Consider the following 17,645-nt stretch of genomic DNA (forward strand, 5'->3'; position numbering starts at 1 on the left):
AGGAATTCTTCCTTCAAACTATGTCCAGAATTCAGCTGCTGCTCAGTGCTACCATTCTGGTGTGAGTCATAACCATCACCTAACCTGAATTACTTCTATAGCCTCCTAACCGGAGTCTTCTAGCTTCCACCTTTGTCTGCTGCCTCTGTTCTCAGCCACGGTGACCAGATTATGGTTCAGCATTGTACTTGGAGTCAACACCGAGGATCTCATTATGCCTAGAGTCCTCCAGGATTTGCCACAGTCCCATTCCCACAGTAGGTCTTTGACAGCATACACCCAACTTCCCATCTCTCCCTCCATTCCAGCCCAGTGGCTTCCTTACTGGTCCTTGAATATTTCAGGCATGCTCCTGCCATAGGGCCTTTGCAGGAGATGTCCTTTCCAACCTAAATGACTTCCTCCCCATTTACCCATATGGCCAAATCTTTCATCTAGTCTTTAACTACATTCTTTACTCAAGTGGTGTCTTCTCAGTGAGACCTACCTTAAGTATCCTATTGAAAATCATAACCTATGGCCACCAATATTCCTTTTCCCACATTTCCAAATCACTTTTGTGTTCTGTTTTGCCATAGCACGTGTCATTTTTTAACATACTAAATAATTGTTTATTCTGTTTATACTGTTACGTTCTGTTCACTGCCTGTCATCCTTTATTAGAATGCTAGCTCCCCAGGAGTAAGGACTTCGTTCTCTTTCCTGATGTTCTCCCAGCTAAGAGGCCCTGGAACATGGAGGCATGCAATAAACTATTTGTTTAATGAATGACTAAATGGTAACACTCCAATATCAAGTGCTCCTGTAACCTCACAAGTCAAACTGAACATTTTACAATGAATTTTAACCAACTTTCTCTCCTTTCCTTCCAAATTACCTCCTTTTTTTTCCAGATACAGTGACATATTATCATCCTTTTGATATATGGTAACACAAGCCTGTTCTGCTATGATTTGAATACAATGCTTCCCCACTAAGTGGCCAACAGAAGTAGTCATTAACGTTGTTCCTTACAAAGAGTTCTAAGGCTACCATTTTAATAAGTGGAAATTAAAAACTTTAAGTGTTAAATAAGAATGCCTGCAAAATAAACCTGAAAAACTTAGTTTAGTTTTTTTTTTTTTTTTACTTCTGTAATACAAATTTCGTAACCTACAAACTCTGCATCAAGATTGCTGTAAAACAGTCTCATACTTACACAGATTTAAATGTAGAGCTGGTCAAATTATATCCCCTAAGACATAGGAGTAAATGATAGATATGTATTATAATACAGCTAACCCATAAAAGGACAATTTGTTGAGTTGATTTTCGATGGTAGTCCTTTTACTAGTTACCAAATATTTTTAAAGTCTTTCGATGTACTTTTCCAACTATTTCTTTATGATGTGTTAGATTAATAAAAAGTGTTTTAATGTGTGAGTAAATAAAAAAAAATTTAATGGCTTTCCCAAGATAAGAAAAGTCCCTCATCCAACCAATATTGATGAGTACCATGGTAATGCAAAGAGGTTGGGGAGAGAAGGTAGTAGAAAGAGAAGATACACATGATTTATTTCTTTAAGGAGAGAGAGAACCAATAAACCTGCTTACATGTAACTGGGCAATCACTAGGTCATTTTGTCTATTATTAACCAGGTAAAGAAGAGAGAAGTTAAAATAAGAGAAATACCTGTCCTTTCTGGTGGGCTATACCAATGCATGTTTTTGGGTATGGTGATACACCGTCTCCACAATCCCACTGTGCCATTGTATCGAAAAAGTGCATCATTGTAAGTCTTTTCATCTGCCTCATCACTAATGAATTCATCCCAGATGCTTTTATTCAAATCACTGGAATTTTCTTGAACTGGACTTCGATATTCATACCAGAAGTCTGTGCCAATGGAGGCTGCCATGTAGATGGTGGAAATGAGGCTAAGCACACAAGCAATTACAAATGCTGTAGCAAAACGGTTATCCATTCTGGCATTCAGACTGCTCTGTTTAAAAGTTGAAGAAAGAAGAAAGTTAGTCTTAAAGGACAAATAAGAAAGACTATTTTGAATTATTCCAAATGCACCCTTTACCCAATTCCCCATCCCTTCGTACATATAACCATTAAGAATTTTTTTTTAGAAGGCAAGCATGTTTTTAATTAAGCTTAAAACAAAACTCATTCTCATAAAAGTACTTATTGAATGCTCACATACCCAGGATGCTACGGAGACAGAGGTCTTGTTCTCTAGTCTATCACCTGCATACTAAAACAGACAACACTGAAATGGACATACACATTACAGATACAAACAATAGACATGCCCATGGTCAGCAGTGTTACCGTGCACACATTTTAAATCACAGACTGAATTTTTGCACGAGCTGCAGAGGATTAAGTGTTCTGGGTTTGAGTGTTAAAAAGACACAGGAAAAAGCAGTGGAAATTGGCTTCTCCCAGTTTCCTCTGAAGAGGGAAGCCTCCTAAAACAAAGGTAAGAGTCAGGAGCCATACGGAAAACAGAGTTGAAGATGTTTGTTAACCCCGAGGGAAAGGTTGTTCTAGGTGTATAAAATAGCAAAGAGAACAATAACATATAATAATGCTAGATAGCAATCTCTCCCTAATCCATTAAAGCTAAGCCACGCTTCTTTACGCTGCCAAATGCTTCACTCCTATCTACTCTCCCTATTCCTTATACTTCTGAACCTCCTCAACTGAAACCTTGCTCTCTCCCTAAACCCTAAGTGCAACATATGTCCGCAAAAACTAAATGATCCCTCCTCAGCCAGACAGAAAACTCTCAAAATATCAACACTCCCAAGGCGTGGACAGGGCTCAACGGCAGTAGTAAATGGCCGCAGTAAAATGACTCAAGGCGGATCGCGCTGAGCCAAATACTACACGGCAAGTATACACCGTGACCGCACCAAACACCTTACAAAGGTGCACGAAAACAGACTCGCAAACTGGGGTTGCTGAGTTTGGAAAATTGGAAGTGACTCAGGAAAGGTAAGGGCAATGACAACGGTAACTCAAAAAGTTGGATTTGCATTTTGATTTTTTAAAAATCCCCCCTTCATCCTGGTGCTCTCAAATGACCTTAAAGGGTCCCAGCACTGGGAACGGCGGTTCATCGAAGCCGGACGCCTGGAGCGGTCACCTCCCGGGCCTCACAGCGGGGCCGGAGAAGGCCAGGGCTGGGGCGGGGCAGTCGTGTGCGGCCCCCATCCAGAGTCCCCCAGTACCCGACCAGGCCCCGCCCTAGAGGGCTCGGCCCAGGGACAAACCCGCCGCTCGGAACCCGCCCAGTCCCGACCACGCCCGGGAAGGGGGCCCCTCTTCAAACCGCCGGGAACATCGAACCGCGACGCGACCCCCGCCCAGCGACGCAGGTCCCGCTCACTCACCGCCCATCCTCCTGCTCCGCCAGCTTCACCCTCCAGCTCAGACCACAGCACCCTACTCTCCCCGCGCCTCCTCTGACGCACTTCCCTGCAGAGCCCGCCCCCTCCATAACTCCCGCGCCTCCGCCTCCGCCCCCACTCCGGGCCGGGCCGCGGCCCGGGACCGAGGGGCCTTGTGGGAGTTGTAGGAGGGACAGACTGAAAGCTGTCTGAGGCGGCGATAGGCATCCTGGCGCCGCGCGCGGCGCATTGTGGGAGATGTAGTTCAGCTCCTCAGGGCAAGCCGGTGCGCAGAAGGGAAGTCTAGGCTGTTGGATTCTTGCATTTTAGGGAGGAAGGAACAATGGTCCAGAAAGTAAAGCGGACCTGTTTCCGGTCACCTCTAGTCAATGACCGTGACCTGTATAACTTAGGTCTGACTTTTAGGCCTGTGCTTTCCCTATCACACCACCCTGCCTCTAGATTTAAGTATAAATGAACAAAAATGGGATTCTACTTGTGAAACGTTGACCCATTTTATTTCCCTCTCCCAGAATCCCTCCCATTGGAGCAGAGTCCTTCTCGTTTTATTGCATAAGTTTAGGCTAAGAAGTATGTGACCTGGCAGACAGTATCCATCAAGAATGTAATGACATTATTTGGGTTTCATAAAATGTGTGTTTGTAGCTGCCTATTTTTTATGACAAGTGATACTAGTTTTCTATTGCAGTAATGTTGTTCCTTTTAAATTTTTTTCATTTAATTTTAAAAATATTAAGTTAATAATACTGAGCATACCAGATATGTCAAAAAATGAATAAAAAATTGTGGGTATAGTAGGAAAAAGACTGAAATTTGGGGAACATCACTCAAGTAGATAAAGTCAAGGACAGCATTGGAGATTGCAGATGATGTGTGGCACACAGGAAACAATGTTTCTGAGCCCTCAGGTTTAACACAGAAATTCATGGACAGGAAGCAGGGACATCTTAACAATAACATGAGTGGAACTATTAACGTGGCCTGGGACCAGCAAATGGTGGATTTCTCAACGGTAACCTACAGAGAAAACTGACTCAAAGACCAGAGGGGCTCTCAAACCTCCACTCTGTCCCCTAATGCCTTGTAATTTAGCACAGGAGAAAGATGGGAGCTTCAAGTTGATACTAAATTTCTACCACTTTGACAGATTAAAGGCATGATATGTTTCTCTATCTGTAGTTACATTTCTTTCACCTGAGTGAACCGATATTCATATGCAGTACATAATAAGCTAGTAGCCAAATATATTCTAACATGACTCTGGATTTTTACATACAGCATACAATCAAAAAAAATTTGTCAGTGGCGGAGGGGCACAGGCAAATTGTCAGTGTGTAGTAAGACGCATAAATGCCTTTATACTCCAGGAAATGTCTTCATCCGTTAGCCTTCATTAGAAATCCCCTACTTTCCGCCGGGCGTGGTGGCTCACGCCTGTAATCTCAGCCCTTTGGGAGGCCGAGGCTGGCAGATCACGAGGTCAGGAGATGGAGACCATCCTGGCTAACACGGTGAAAACCCACATCTACTAAAAGTACAGAAAAATTAGCCGGGCATGGTGGTGGGCGCCTGCAGTCCCAGCTATTTGGGAAGCTGAGGCAGGAGAATCGCTTGAACCTGGGAGGCGGAGCTTGCAGTGAGCCAACATCGCACCACTGCACTCCAGCCTGGGCGACAGAGCAAGACTCCGTCTCAACCAAAAAAAAAAAAGAGAAATCCCCTACTTTCGGATTTACCTCTCCACTGAGATCTTGTGGTCAGTAAACCAGGCAAAAGAGAAGTTTAAAGGAGAGTAAAGAAGAAACAACTTCAGTCTGCAGATAAAGGAACTAGAGAGAGTAACTGACTTGGTAGCAAACTTGGATATTAGAGTAACTGACTGCCATGGTAGCACACTTGAATATACTCGTTTTGTGACTTTGGAGAATTAACCTTCTTTAAGTCTCGGTTGTCTTTTCTCGAAAATATGGATGTTGACAGTAGCATCTATCCCACATGATCATTGAGAAGATTGAGAAAATACATATACAATGCCCAGCACAGGACCTGAGGCTTAGGAAAGAATCATTAAATTATTAGTGTTTGCAAATATTCGTTGAACGTCTACAATATTTGAGTAAGCTTAGTGAAAACAGCTTTTTTGTTTGTTTGTTTTTGTTTTGTTTTGTTTTGTTTTTGTTTTTGTATTCTAATACAGTTCCAGTCAGTGTGGCTGGTTCATTTCAGCTCCTTCAGTGCCAAAGTAGGAGACAGGGACTGCTTCACTTTCTCTGCCTTCTCTTTGTCACTGGTGACCAGGGTATAAAGATATCTGCCGCATCGAACTTTAAACTTCACATTGTCCTTATTTTTCTTGATCTTGACAGATTTGGCATCCTTTGTCGGGCTGTGAGCAGAAAGTCCTTGATTTCCTCAATTTTCGGAGGCATGGCGAAAAGGCACTTAGGGAGCAGGCGTGGACCTGCTCCCTGCACCCATTCATCGAGCAGCGACCGGGAAAAAAGGACGAAAAAGACAAACAGCTTTTAAAGCTCCTAGATTAACCCTAGAGGCTACCCCTAAATGGAGATAAGCCATTTATAGAGATAGGTGTTTCTGCTCGCTTCAGCAGGTTTGAGAAGCTCTGGACTGACCACCAAATGACTAGGAAAGATTTGCCAGGGCTAGTATTTTGGCATCCTTGTTTAGCCCTGTTCAGTAGATTCCCAGGCCTGGGTTCGTATCATACACAAGTCGTCATGACTCAGGAGGTGGATGTTTCTGGGAAGACCTGCAAAGGAGGATGATACTTGCACCCTTCAAGTCTTCAGAATGCCTAGAAAACACTCAGGATGCATTCACTGACCAACCTAGTGTAAACCTGGAGGTGTCTACGTGTTTGTGGTTTCGATCACCCTGAGAGAGGACCTGAACGGCCTCTTCACACCCAGTTTCACCAACCACACAACCGTATTTCTGGTTTATCGCTGCATCTTTAGTGTTTCCTAATTTCTATTTATGCTTGTTTGTTGTATGAGTAGGTAAAATAAATCCTTAATTAATTAATGGAGCTAAATTTCTACTTTTGCTTCTTACTCTGCTGTTTGAGAAACGGTAGCCAGCCTCATATTTTCACAAATATGAAAGATGATTTTGTGCAACCATGTGGAGATTATGGAATTTAGGTTTAAAAGCAAAGTTAAATGAGGCATCTAGCTTAACTTGTTAAATATGGTTCTAGTTTCAACAGGAAGACATTATAGTTATAGCGTATTTAAAATAAAACCGATAACTGAAAATCTAGATACTCAGATGTTGTAACTTGTTTTTACTGTGTACTTATGAAACAACCCTTCACACTAGAATTTCCATCAATACCAAATTCCCCAATACATTTCATATTATTTTATTTTTAATTGCACATTTTTAGGAATTAAAAGTTATATCTACATTATAAGATATATTTACATTATGTTTTTTCATGTAATTTTTTTCCTGGTTGTTTTCCTTATGAACTTCAGAAAGGAAGAAAATGGGAATATGTACAATTCTGGGTTCCAATCAAAAACCATTTTTAAAAATGTACCTATCTTTGAATTTCCTTGCACCCATTCACTGTAGAACAGAATCAAGATCAAGGCAAATAGAAAAATGCATCTAAAATGTCTCCTTCTTTTTTTTTTTTAGCAGTTCCAGTAAAGTGCCACATATATTAAAAAAAAAACTATAATTTTTAGATGCCCATGCTCCTGAAAGACAGCGAATGAGCCATATGCAAATGAGGAGTTTAAGTTTAAATTATCCTTTATTTAAAAATTATCAATGGATCTTTGGTTAATGATCCCTTTATGGACCCCAGGGTCCTCATTAGTAAAACAGTCGTACTAATGATCATTAATATCACTTTACAATTTTACACTCTAAAATTTTACAGTTTATAATTCTACTGGAAGAAGAATAATGCAACTACAAAATATAGTGTTTCATAGATCCACAGCATTAGAGTTTCATTGCAGAATTTATATACCCTATCCCTCAAGCCTAGGCAATGTACTAGAAGCAGAGATAGTGGCAATTGTAGTTTGCCAAGGAAAAGGAGGAAGACTATGTGCATTCTGATTAGAAAAGATACCAATAAAAAGCCCTTGCTATTTCAAACATTAACAGTAATTATGAAGGTAAAATTATGGAAGGAAACTTTTGTGATTTCTTCTAATCGACATTTATTAGTATAGAGTTATGAGTATGAATTGTGGACCTCCCAAAAATATCTTTTCAAAAAAATCTTTATTGCAGATAAGAAACTAATGTAATAAATTAATTTAATTATTAATAAACTCGAGTCTTCATTGAGGGAGTCCTCTTCTCATCACTATCCATCATACTTATTATGAGTCCATGGTAGTGATATTTTTCACATTTATTGGTTTGCAAGTTGCCTCTGATTCAACAAGATGTGCTATAAGTGAAAACATTAGCATAAGTTGACAAAAAAATATGCTGCATTAACTTAGAAACATCTCTTCATATTAGTTTATGATGTGACAATCCCAGGATCAAATAGAAAATGGAAGTTGTCTAAGAAGTTTGTGAAAAGTCCCTACTCTTCGGAAATAACTCAGAATTCAAGCATGATTCATCCCAGATCTACAATCATTTATTGACCATCTATTGCTTGCCAGACACGCTGGTGGATGCCAAGGACACCAACATAAATAAACACAATTTTTGTTATGCATAACCTAAATTCAGATTAAACCTACTATTATGAAGAAACCTGAAGTATATATTCCTAGAATAGTAACATCATTTCTATCTATATAAGTGTTAGTTACCAAGGGAAATAACCCAGTAAATTAAGTGGGCGCCCTCCTAATAGTGAATACATGCCCCTTAATTTGGCATGATGTGATATTAAATTATATAGCACTAAATTCTCCAAGTAACTGAGAATTTAAAAATAAAAATAAACTCCTAGAGTATAAACAGTATTATCAGTTTTCTTAAACTTAACCATTTTGACTTTGCACTTTATGGTACTTGTAAGAAATGAACACGATAATGTACCTAACAAGTGAATATATAATGACACTGTTTGATAAGATTAATGAGAAATAATTAGTTGCTTCACGTTCTTTGCCATTTATTCTGGGACATATCAGCAGAGCATGTGTGAGTCAAAGGCTTTGTATCCAGGGATTTCTTTCTTCTGCGCTATACGCATGTAATCTGATGAGTCTCCACCTGATACGGTGGTTGACAGGGAAGAGGCCGAAGTAATAGAATCATAAGTTCAATAAGCCTAACTGGAGTGGCTCTATTATTAAATCTTCAGCCTGCTGGTGAAGCAGAGGCTGCAAGCCGCAGCAAATAATAATGGATCCACTTGAGCAGACGTTTCAGTAGAGAAAACCTTTGTCTTCATCTTCAACACCTGAACCAGTTCTGAGCATAACTCAGGAATTGGAACATGGAATAAGTAGGGCCCAGAAATCTAAATTAATTCCTCAAATTTTGTGATATTCAGACTGAAAGACTTCCACAAATTTCAAATTTTGAGGTAACTTTTAAGTCTTTTTAAAAAGTTAGTCAAAATAATAACAAAACATAATATATAATGTTGGTTAACTTACGTGAATTAGAACAGTGATTCTAAACTTTTGTGTGTATGAGAATCACCTTGAATGCTTTTTAAATACAAAGTCCTAGACTTCTTCCCCAGTAATTCTGACTGAAGACATCTAGAATAGGGTTTGGCAATCTACAGCTTAGCAGGTGTCCCTGATGACTCTAATCTGGGTAATACTATCTGACATTCACAAATTCAAAACAATGGCTTTTTTAAGAGTCCAAAAAGAACTTTAGTTGAGTAACTTCTGTATGCTGGAGGCCAGTCCAGAGATAACTAATGGATTCTTCCTTCAGGTTGCTCATTATCAGCTGCGGGGTCAGATGCAAAGATAACTAACAGTGTGAAATGAGACAGGTACTTTGTAACCAGTATTTTTAAAGTTCTTAGGAAATACAAAGGAAGAAGCAGTTATTTCTGCCAGGAGTCAGGGAGGAAAGTTGAGCGTTATTTTCTGAGAAATGGCATATATGCTCTAATTCAGTTACTAATACTTACATCTTATTCTATTTTTTTTGTTTTTGCCATCACTCTGTTTACACTGACTTTTCATATGTTTATGGAACCCAGTGTTGCTTTTGAGTTTTGATCTATGTGTAGGTGTCTATTTTATTGTTAGTATCTTCATGTTTATTTGAAAGAACACTCAAAGTCCTAAAACTGACCGTTGTACCAGCTTATTTACAACCCCACTTTAACCAGCTTTATTGTGGATTCTGTCTTGTACTAGCATTGCACTCTGAGGTACTAAAAGACTGGCACTATGCTATGTGCCCGTTTTTGGCTTAAAACATTTAATTTGTTTTCTGATTTGGGCACCAAGATACTGTTGATCGACGGTGGGTATTCTCACACTGTAGCATTCTACCATTAAATATCATACTTCAAAGTGGCCATATATGATAAAGCAAACGATTTTATCTACAACTGCTTCAATAGTTTGCTGAGGAAATCGGATTTGAGATAGTTTACATCAGCAGTCCAGCAACTTTTGAAATTTGAAAAAAAAATGTAAGGGATACAGAATGAATGTGCAGCCAAATATTTTCCTCTACAGTATGAGCATGAACTCTTTTTCCATTTTATAATATCTTTAGGTAGAATTCTGGAGACATGTCAAAGGATTAAAAAAAAAGAAGTAGAAAAACCTTAGACCCAGAATCAACCTTATTTTCTCAAATGCCAAAAGAACTTATGGTTCTAGTGTACAACGTTCTAATATTAAAATTTCAGTACACCTAAAGAATATACATGATTAGTACTTTAACACACAGGCACACAGATAAAGATGATGTGTTTAAATACTCTATATTACCCTATTAATCTTTTTCGAGTAAATATTGTCCTACTCCAATTTTTGACAAAATGAATGATTCTATTAAATAATTAAAGCTTACCCAGTGGGAAAGATTTCTGTCCCAGAAATGTCAAAGCGGTTAATTAGTTTCTCTGATCTGTAGTCTATATTTAGTAAAGAATATGCCCTCCATGAAATTAAATGAATTGCGCACAGCAGCCAGGGACACAGGAGAAGGGAGGCTCAGGCCCACAAATCAACTCCAGAGTGACTTCTGGGACCGTCCCAGGTCAGAGAAGCCTTCAACCTTCCCTGACCTCAGCTTACTTGCCTAAGACGCAGGTGACACTGTACCATATCAGGAGGAAGAGGGAAGGAGGAAGAACAACCAGCGGGATGATTCTTTTTAATATACTAATTACTGAAGAAATAACAATTCAGCAGGGCCAGGCTTGGTGACCCATGCCTGTAATCCCAGCATTTTGGGAAGCCAAGATGGGGAGATCGCTCGAGCTCAGGAGTTCCTGACCAGCATGGGCAACATGGTGAAAACCCATCTCTACAAAAAATGCAAAAATTAGTCCGGCATGGTGGTGCATGCCTGTAGTCTTAGCTACTCAGGAGGTTGAGGTGGGAGGATTGCATGGCCCTGGCAGTGAGCTGTGTTCAAAACACTGAACTCCAGCCTGGGTGACAAAGTGACACCCTAGTGAAACCCTGCCTCAAAAATTAAACAAACAAATGAAAAAACAACTTAAGAAAGGACTTCAAATGTTTAATGACTATATTTTCATCTACAAACATACATTTTTCTATGAATAGCAGTATCAACCTGAAACTAGAATTCTGAAGATTAAATCAGATAGGAGAAAAGGAGAGTGCAAGAGAGCTTTGAGTCACTTTGGCCAGTAAAGAGCTGAAATAAATGGAGTCCGTTTCAAAATGTGTTATATTTTACTATGGTCATCATAATATAAAAGGAAACATATGAGAGGAAAATGTGATAGAATTCTTTCTGTTTTAGCCTTTTCCCCAAGTGTTTTAAATGTACCAAAAAATCTTCCCTTTTATAGTGTCCATGCTGGCACCTCCATTATGATGTCACTTATAGGTCTATCTGTTGCCAGATCAGTAATCAGCAATTCCAAAAGTAAAGTTCACTCATGTGTGGAGGTACCAGAAGGCCATGGCTCAGAAGCTAAAAAAAATCACTGCTACAAAGGTGTGGTGTAATGAAGAGAAGATCAGAGGGGATCCAGAGTCTGATGAAGCATATTTGAGGGTTAATAGGAAGAAAATCTCCAAATCAATGATGTTAACTCTTAACAAAAGGGAACTTCACTGGTTGAATTACAATAGCAGATAGGAGGGTAAAAATAGCAATTTGAGATTTTTAAACCTGTGTTTGTAAGTTACATAAATAACAACAATACCTGAAGTTAGACCCCAGTGAATTCATTTCTGCTAGTTATGCTGGATAACAAAAAGAATTTTCTCAATCAAACCTAATAAACTACCATCTCCAAAGCACCAACTATGTGCAAGATGCTATGCTAGTTGTAGTGGAAATTTTTAAATAATAATAATAAAAGCACAAAATGTGGTCCCAGTCTTTGGGGGATTTTTTAAAACTTATGAAACAGAATTGATTACATGTGAAATGAAAGAGCCAAATAGATGGGGAGATTCTCATGCCCTAATTGGAATCATGTTGTTTGACCTAGTTGTAGACTGGTATGATTTGGGAAAATTTTCATTCACTCTTTACACAAATGAAAGACTAGTTTTCTTCCTATTTCACCAACAAAGTAAATAAAAAGAATACATCATCATTGCCTTACAATTCTAAAAGTAGAACAGTATCTTCTATGTGAAACAGAAGGCTAGATCAAAATAAATTTCAGTGTCAAAAGCAAAGGAGGTCTTTAAAGGAAGTGAAAAAATCAAGTTAATTCACTTCTTAATTACTGGCCTTAAAGAAATAAATTGAATATCTTGAAAAAAGAACTCAAAAAGCATCTCAGTTTCACGAGCAAATGCAAATAAAAAAAAACCACAACCACAACCAACCAACACCAATCAGAGTGGTGCTCCTTGTGGGCCCTTTCTGAGGATTGGCAGAAACTGCATTTTTTAATCTCGGCTTTCATGTTTGTCCAAGATCTTTAAAGGGAGGGGAAAAAATAGAGAAAGAGGCAGGTACTGTATAAAAGAAGCTCCCTTGAGGTTTCTAAAATTTACACAAAAACATCATAGGTGAGGAAACTCACCAGATTTGGCACCTGCTCTTTGGTGATGGACCCAGAAGAAACTTCAGTTTATTTGGATTATTACTATGCTACAAGCCCAAACCCGGACATCAGGGAGACCCACTCCCATGTTCCTTACACCTCTGTCTTCCTTCCAGTCTTTTACACAGCTGTGTTCCTGACTGGAGTGCTGGGGAACCTTGTTCTCATGGGAGCGTTGCATTTCAAACCCGGCAGCCGAAGACTGATCGACATCTTTATCATCAATCTGGCTGCCTCTGACTTCATTTTCCTTGTCACGTTGCCTCTCTGGGTGGATAAAGAAGCATCTTTAGGACTGTGGAGGACGGGCTCCTTCCTGTGCAAAGGGAGCTCCTACATGATCTCCGTCAATATGCACTGCAGTGTCTTCCTGCTCACTTGCATGAGTGTTGACCGCTACCTGGCCATTGTGTGCCCAGTCGTATCCAGGAAATTCAGAAGGACAGACTGTGCATATGTAGTCTGCGCCAGCATCTGGTTTATCTCCTGCCTGCTGGGGTTGCCTACTCTTCTGTCCAGGGAGCTCACGCTGATTGATGATAAGCCATACTGTGCAGAGAAAAAGGCAACTCCACTTAAACTCATATGGTCCCTGGTGGCCTTAATTTTCACTTTTTTTGTCCCTTTGTTGAGCATTGTGACCTGCTACTGTTGCATTGCAAGGAAGCTGTGTGCCCATTACCAGCAGTCAGGAAAGCACAACAAAAAGCTGAAGAAATCTATAAAGATCATCTTTATCGTCGTGGCAGCCTTTCTTGTCTCCTGGCTGCCCTTCAATACTTTCAAGCTCCTGGCCATTGTCTCTGGGTTGCAGCAAGAACGCTATTTTCCCTCGGCCATTCTTCAGCTTGGTATGGAGGTGAGTGGACCCTTGGCATTTGCCAACAGCTGTGTCAACCCTTTCATTTACTATATCTTCGACAGCTACATCCGCCGGGCTATTGTCCACTGCTTGTGCCCTTGCCTGAAAAACTATGACTTTGGGAGTAGCACCGAGACATCAGATAGTCACCTCACTAAGGCTCTCTCCACCTTCATTCATGCAGAAGATTTTACCAGGAGGAGGAAGAGGTCTGTGTCCCTCTAAAGGGAACTGTGACATTTCAAGCTCTGTTGGTGGGTTTAGGAGTTAATTTTTGTCAGCAACAAAGAAAGAAGTGTTAATGATAGGATTCACGTTGCTTCATAGATGCAAGGAAGAGTTCGTTTTTAAGGAGAGGACTGAAAAATCCCTGTGTTGTGGATATAATTAGGCCACGTGCTGTTTTCTCAGCTGAGCAGCCTTCTTCACCCTTGCCAATCAAGTCCACCAGAGAAAATTCAATTCCCATCTGTCCTTGAACTCTTGGATAAAGGCTCCTGCTTGAACCAGTCCCTTTCTTCATGATTGTTAATGCACATTTGGGCCTTTCCCCTCTCAAAAACCACGGTACCTTCATCCCCACCGCCCTTCATACTGGGCTCCAAATTGGACTACATTTAAATGATTCTGCCTACTTTCAGAATCATTTAGAATCTGCCTATTTCAGATGAGAAATGCAGTAACAATGCAGGTAACAAAAATATAATATACCTGCACTCTGCAATTAATTGTTTCTGAGTTACTAAGCTAGATTCTGACCTCAATCTTTGAAGCTTTGTACAGTGATTCTTCGTCATCTTCCAACATTGTGCTTCATCCTATGCCTATTCACAATGGCTTTGGATTGGCAAAAACAACTCATGGGGATTTTGTATTGTGTTTATGATTTGGGGCTTTATCATATGGTCTTCTAGTATTTTAACACATAAACATATGACAGGATTCAACCTCTATTTGCTTTATAAGATATTGATAAAAATGTATCTCATTCATAATGGTGCAGCGACTACTTTTTAATGGAGTTTTACTATGCTCTTTCGTTTTCATTGCCTTTATAAATTAGGATTTGACTTTGCTTTAATTACGTGTTTTTAATTACCCAGTTATCTGGTTATCAAATGAAAATGTTATTACTAATATAATTGGAACTCATCAAATCCTTAACTCTAGCCCAATGCAGATTATCATTTTGTATTTTAATTAAAATGTTAGTGCTACACATTCCCTATAGCATCATTTGCGTGGTGCCTATAATTTCAAGATAAGATCCAGTAATATAGGGAGACAGGCTGCTCTGTATTCAGCTGAAGTAGAAAATCTCTAACAAAGATATCACTTGTATTTTACATACATTTTTTCCATACACAGAAACCTTCTTGAATTCCTTTACCCAATAAATAGTTATTGAGTCAATTTGTACCTGTATTACTTTTGAAGACTTTGATGTGAAAAACATGTAATTAGAGTGGCAACCACAAAAGACTCTGCAGCAGCAAGCATGCTACTGTAAACATCTTTTGATTCAAGGGAAAGTGGGTTATGTTTTTACCTCCACTGTTGACTTGAATGAATTACCATTTTACTTCTAAATATTAGATTTGAAAATCAGAAAAAGCTTAGAATCCTTTCAAAGACTAGCCAATTTAATTTCATCTCATGTATCTTTCATATTAAGAGAAACCTCAAATATTGGACATCTCCCTGTAACCTAATTAAAAGCTGAAAATAGAGTTTTTGGTTTTATAAATTGGCAAACTTGTTAATTTTTCTTAAACTGTTATTAAATAAAAGTATAATTTCCTTACATAAGTATTCTTCTGAACTGTATTAATTTCTAACAACATATTAATATTAATCCTAATTCTAATAACCTTTTAGTAAATTATTATGGTTATAGAAAAAAAGACCATGTAAATAATAACAAATAAATTAAATATTCTTGGAAAACTTCAAAACTAAATTCAATGCAATTGAATAGATCTCCAAAAGTTAAACAAAAACAAAATATAGAAGGTAGAAGACACACATTTCTTTAAAACAAATCAGCAAAAAACACCGTTACTAATCGTGAAACTTACTGCCTTTGAAAAATACTGCCTTTAAAAAATAGCTGAATCAATCAGCTAAGTTATTGGTTGGGAAAGGAGAAAACCTGGCCTATTAATTTTAGCTTCACCCTTAATGTTATGATACTAATAAGGTCATTTTAATCTTTCATACCTAAATGTAGTGGGTAATATCTATGTCTATAGAATTATCAAGGATACTGTAAAAAGTTACTGTATAAAGTGATTTTACTTCTAAATATTAGATTTGAAACTCAGAAAAAACTTAGAATCCTTTCAAAGACTAGCCAATTTAATTTCATCTCATGTATCTTTCATATTAAGAGAAACCTGAAATATCGAACATCTCCTTGTAGCCTAACTAAAAGCTGAAAATAGTTTTTGGTTTTATAAATTGGCAAACTTATGAATTATTGATTATTAATTAATTGTTATTAATTATTAATTATTGACTACTTACAAATTTTCAAACTAACATCAAATAATTCTTAATCATTCTCATTTTTAAAATACTGAGATTTTGTTTTATTTCTACTTCTTCACTTTAATTTTGCTGAGAATATTTAAAATAATACCAAAAAATATGTATTATCAGTTTCTTAATACTTTAAATAGATATAATAATTGTAGGCTTTAATAAAATCTTAGTGTAGTTTATATTCATAATGTACCAGTCGTGGAAGAAAAAAATAGCTATAATTTTGTAGGTAATATAACTCTAATAGAAAAAAGTTCAAAGCTTAAGTTTGTACATTATTTTGTTATATATGGATTCTGCTGGTATGAAATGTAATTTACATTTACATTATATTACAGTATTACATTATATTATAATAGCATTAAAAATGTATTACAAATTATTTAGTTGTCTGACATTTTGCATATTTTTAAAACCATAGGCCGGGTGCAGTGGCCTGTAATCCTAGCACTTTGGGAGGCCGAGGCAGGTGGATCATGAGGTCAGGAGTTCGAGACCAGCCTGGCCAATATAGTGAAACCCTGTCTCTACTAAAAATACAAAAAATTACCGGACATGGTGGCAGGCGCCTGTAATCCCAGCTACTCAGGAGGCTGAGGCAGAAGAATCGCTTGAACCCAGGAGGTGGAGGTTGCAGTGAGCCAAGATTGGGGCATTGCACTCCAGCCGGGGTGACAGTGTGAGATTCCATCTCAAAAAAAAAAACCATAATATTTCTCCATTTTTAATCTGAACAATTTCTATTTCTATACATATTTAGATGTTCTACATATACATACAGATATACATAGAAACACAGAATCATATTTATAACTTTTCATTATTTTTATTATCTGAATTAAACTAGCCTAAAGGCTAGTTTGTGATAATTTAATATCACTAAAGAACAAATCAACGCATTGCCAAGAATTTCCAGAAAATTACTCTTTCGTCCTAACACAATCATGCCTTGCCAGTTATATCCAAAGTTAGGAAAACGAAATAAAATTTTTACAATTCAGCGTAACACACAAGGAAATCACTACAGATTAACATTATTTGTTGTCATTTGCATAAGTAGTTCAAAGTTACTGTGAGGATGTAAATGACACCTATAAAAGTATAGTGATCTCTCCAGCATTTCTCAAACAACTTTTTTAACTTACCCCAGAAAAGCTCTCCATTAAATCCTAGGTAATGTGTTGTCTGATACTTTACAATTAATTTTAAAAGAAATGTACTCAAGGCAGGCATGGTCGCAAATATTGTCCCAAACACATTTACTCCATTTGGGCTGTATTGAAAGGTTGAAACTAACCTGATATTCCTGGGAGTTTCTTAACCTGTCCACTCTTAACAAGTCAAAATCACTTCTGTGGTGAAAAGCTATAACAACAGTCTTAAAGGCAAGCTATGTGCGTGACTGAGAATGGACTATTACTAGGGGTCACAAGTTAATTTTTAAATAGATGCAGAAATGCACAGTATGATGATAAGGTGAGTGGAAAAAAATCTTCCTCTGTGATTCATCTTGACTCCTCAAATCACTCTCTATTCTACCTAGCGATCTCAGAAGTGAGAAATGACTTGTCAAATGTGCATGCCACAAAGAATCTATTTTCCTACAGAGCTCATTCATAAAAGCCAGGCAAAACTAAA

The 17,645-nt window shown here is 38.2% G+C and overlaps 2 protein-coding genes and 1 pseudogene across 16 annotated transcripts in view; 1 reads left to right on the plus strand and 2 right to left on the minus strand.

The window, feature by feature from the left end:
- CLDND1 (claudin domain containing 1) overlaps window positions 1–3,607 on the minus strand; it is a 28,835-nt gene extending 25,228 nt beyond the window's left edge. Inside the window, exons 1-3 of one of the 14 annotated variants that reach the window (XM_011987038.1) lie at window positions 3,388–3,474; window positions 2,193–2,258; window positions 1,673–1,982 (exon numbers count right to left, since the gene is read on the minus strand). In XM_011987038.1, the coding sequence (XP_011842428.1) occupies window positions 1,673–1,964 (292 nt within the window). In that variant the 5' untranslated portion in view covers window positions 1,965–1,982; window positions 2,193–2,258; window positions 3,388–3,474. Of the gene's footprint in view, window positions 1–1,672; window positions 1,983–2,192; window positions 2,259–3,079 lie in introns of all 14 variants that reach the window. The other 13 variants (XM_011986942.1, XM_011986961.1, XM_011986978.1 and 10 more) reach the window with 13 other exon arrangements.
- A 1,970-nt stretch (window positions 3,608–5,577) lies between these two features.
- On the minus strand, window positions 5,578–6,447 carry LOC105544514 (annotated as a pseudogene). Its single transcript, XR_001006775.1, has one exon. The product of XR_001006775.1 is annotated as a 60S ribosomal protein L38 pseudogene (transcript).
- Window positions 6,448–12,476: 6,029 nt separating this feature from the next.
- GPR15 (G protein-coupled receptor 15) lies at window positions 12,477–13,716 on the plus strand. The gene has a single exon (XM_011987087.1). The coding sequence runs from the start codon at window positions 12,606–12,608 to the stop codon at window positions 13,686–13,688; it is 1,083 nt and encodes a 360-aa protein (XP_011842477.1). The 5' UTR covers window positions 12,477–12,605; the 3' UTR covers window positions 13,689–13,716.
- The last annotated feature ends 3,929 nt before the right edge of the window (window positions 13,717–17,645 follow it).

The sequence above is a fragment of the Mandrillus leucophaeus genome, unplaced genomic scaffold (assembly GCF_000951045.1).
Source record: "Mandrillus leucophaeus isolate KB7577 unplaced genomic scaffold, Mleu.le_1.0 Scaffold1080, whole genome shotgun sequence".
Taxonomy (NCBI): domain Eukaryota; kingdom Metazoa; phylum Chordata; class Mammalia; order Primates; family Cercopithecidae; genus Mandrillus; species Mandrillus leucophaeus.

What these genes read in the sequence shown, in the direction of transcription:
- GPR15 (XM_011987087.1), top strand. Translation starts at nt 12,606, where the DNA reads ATGGACCCAGAAGAAACTTCAGTTTATTTGGATTATTACTATGCTACA.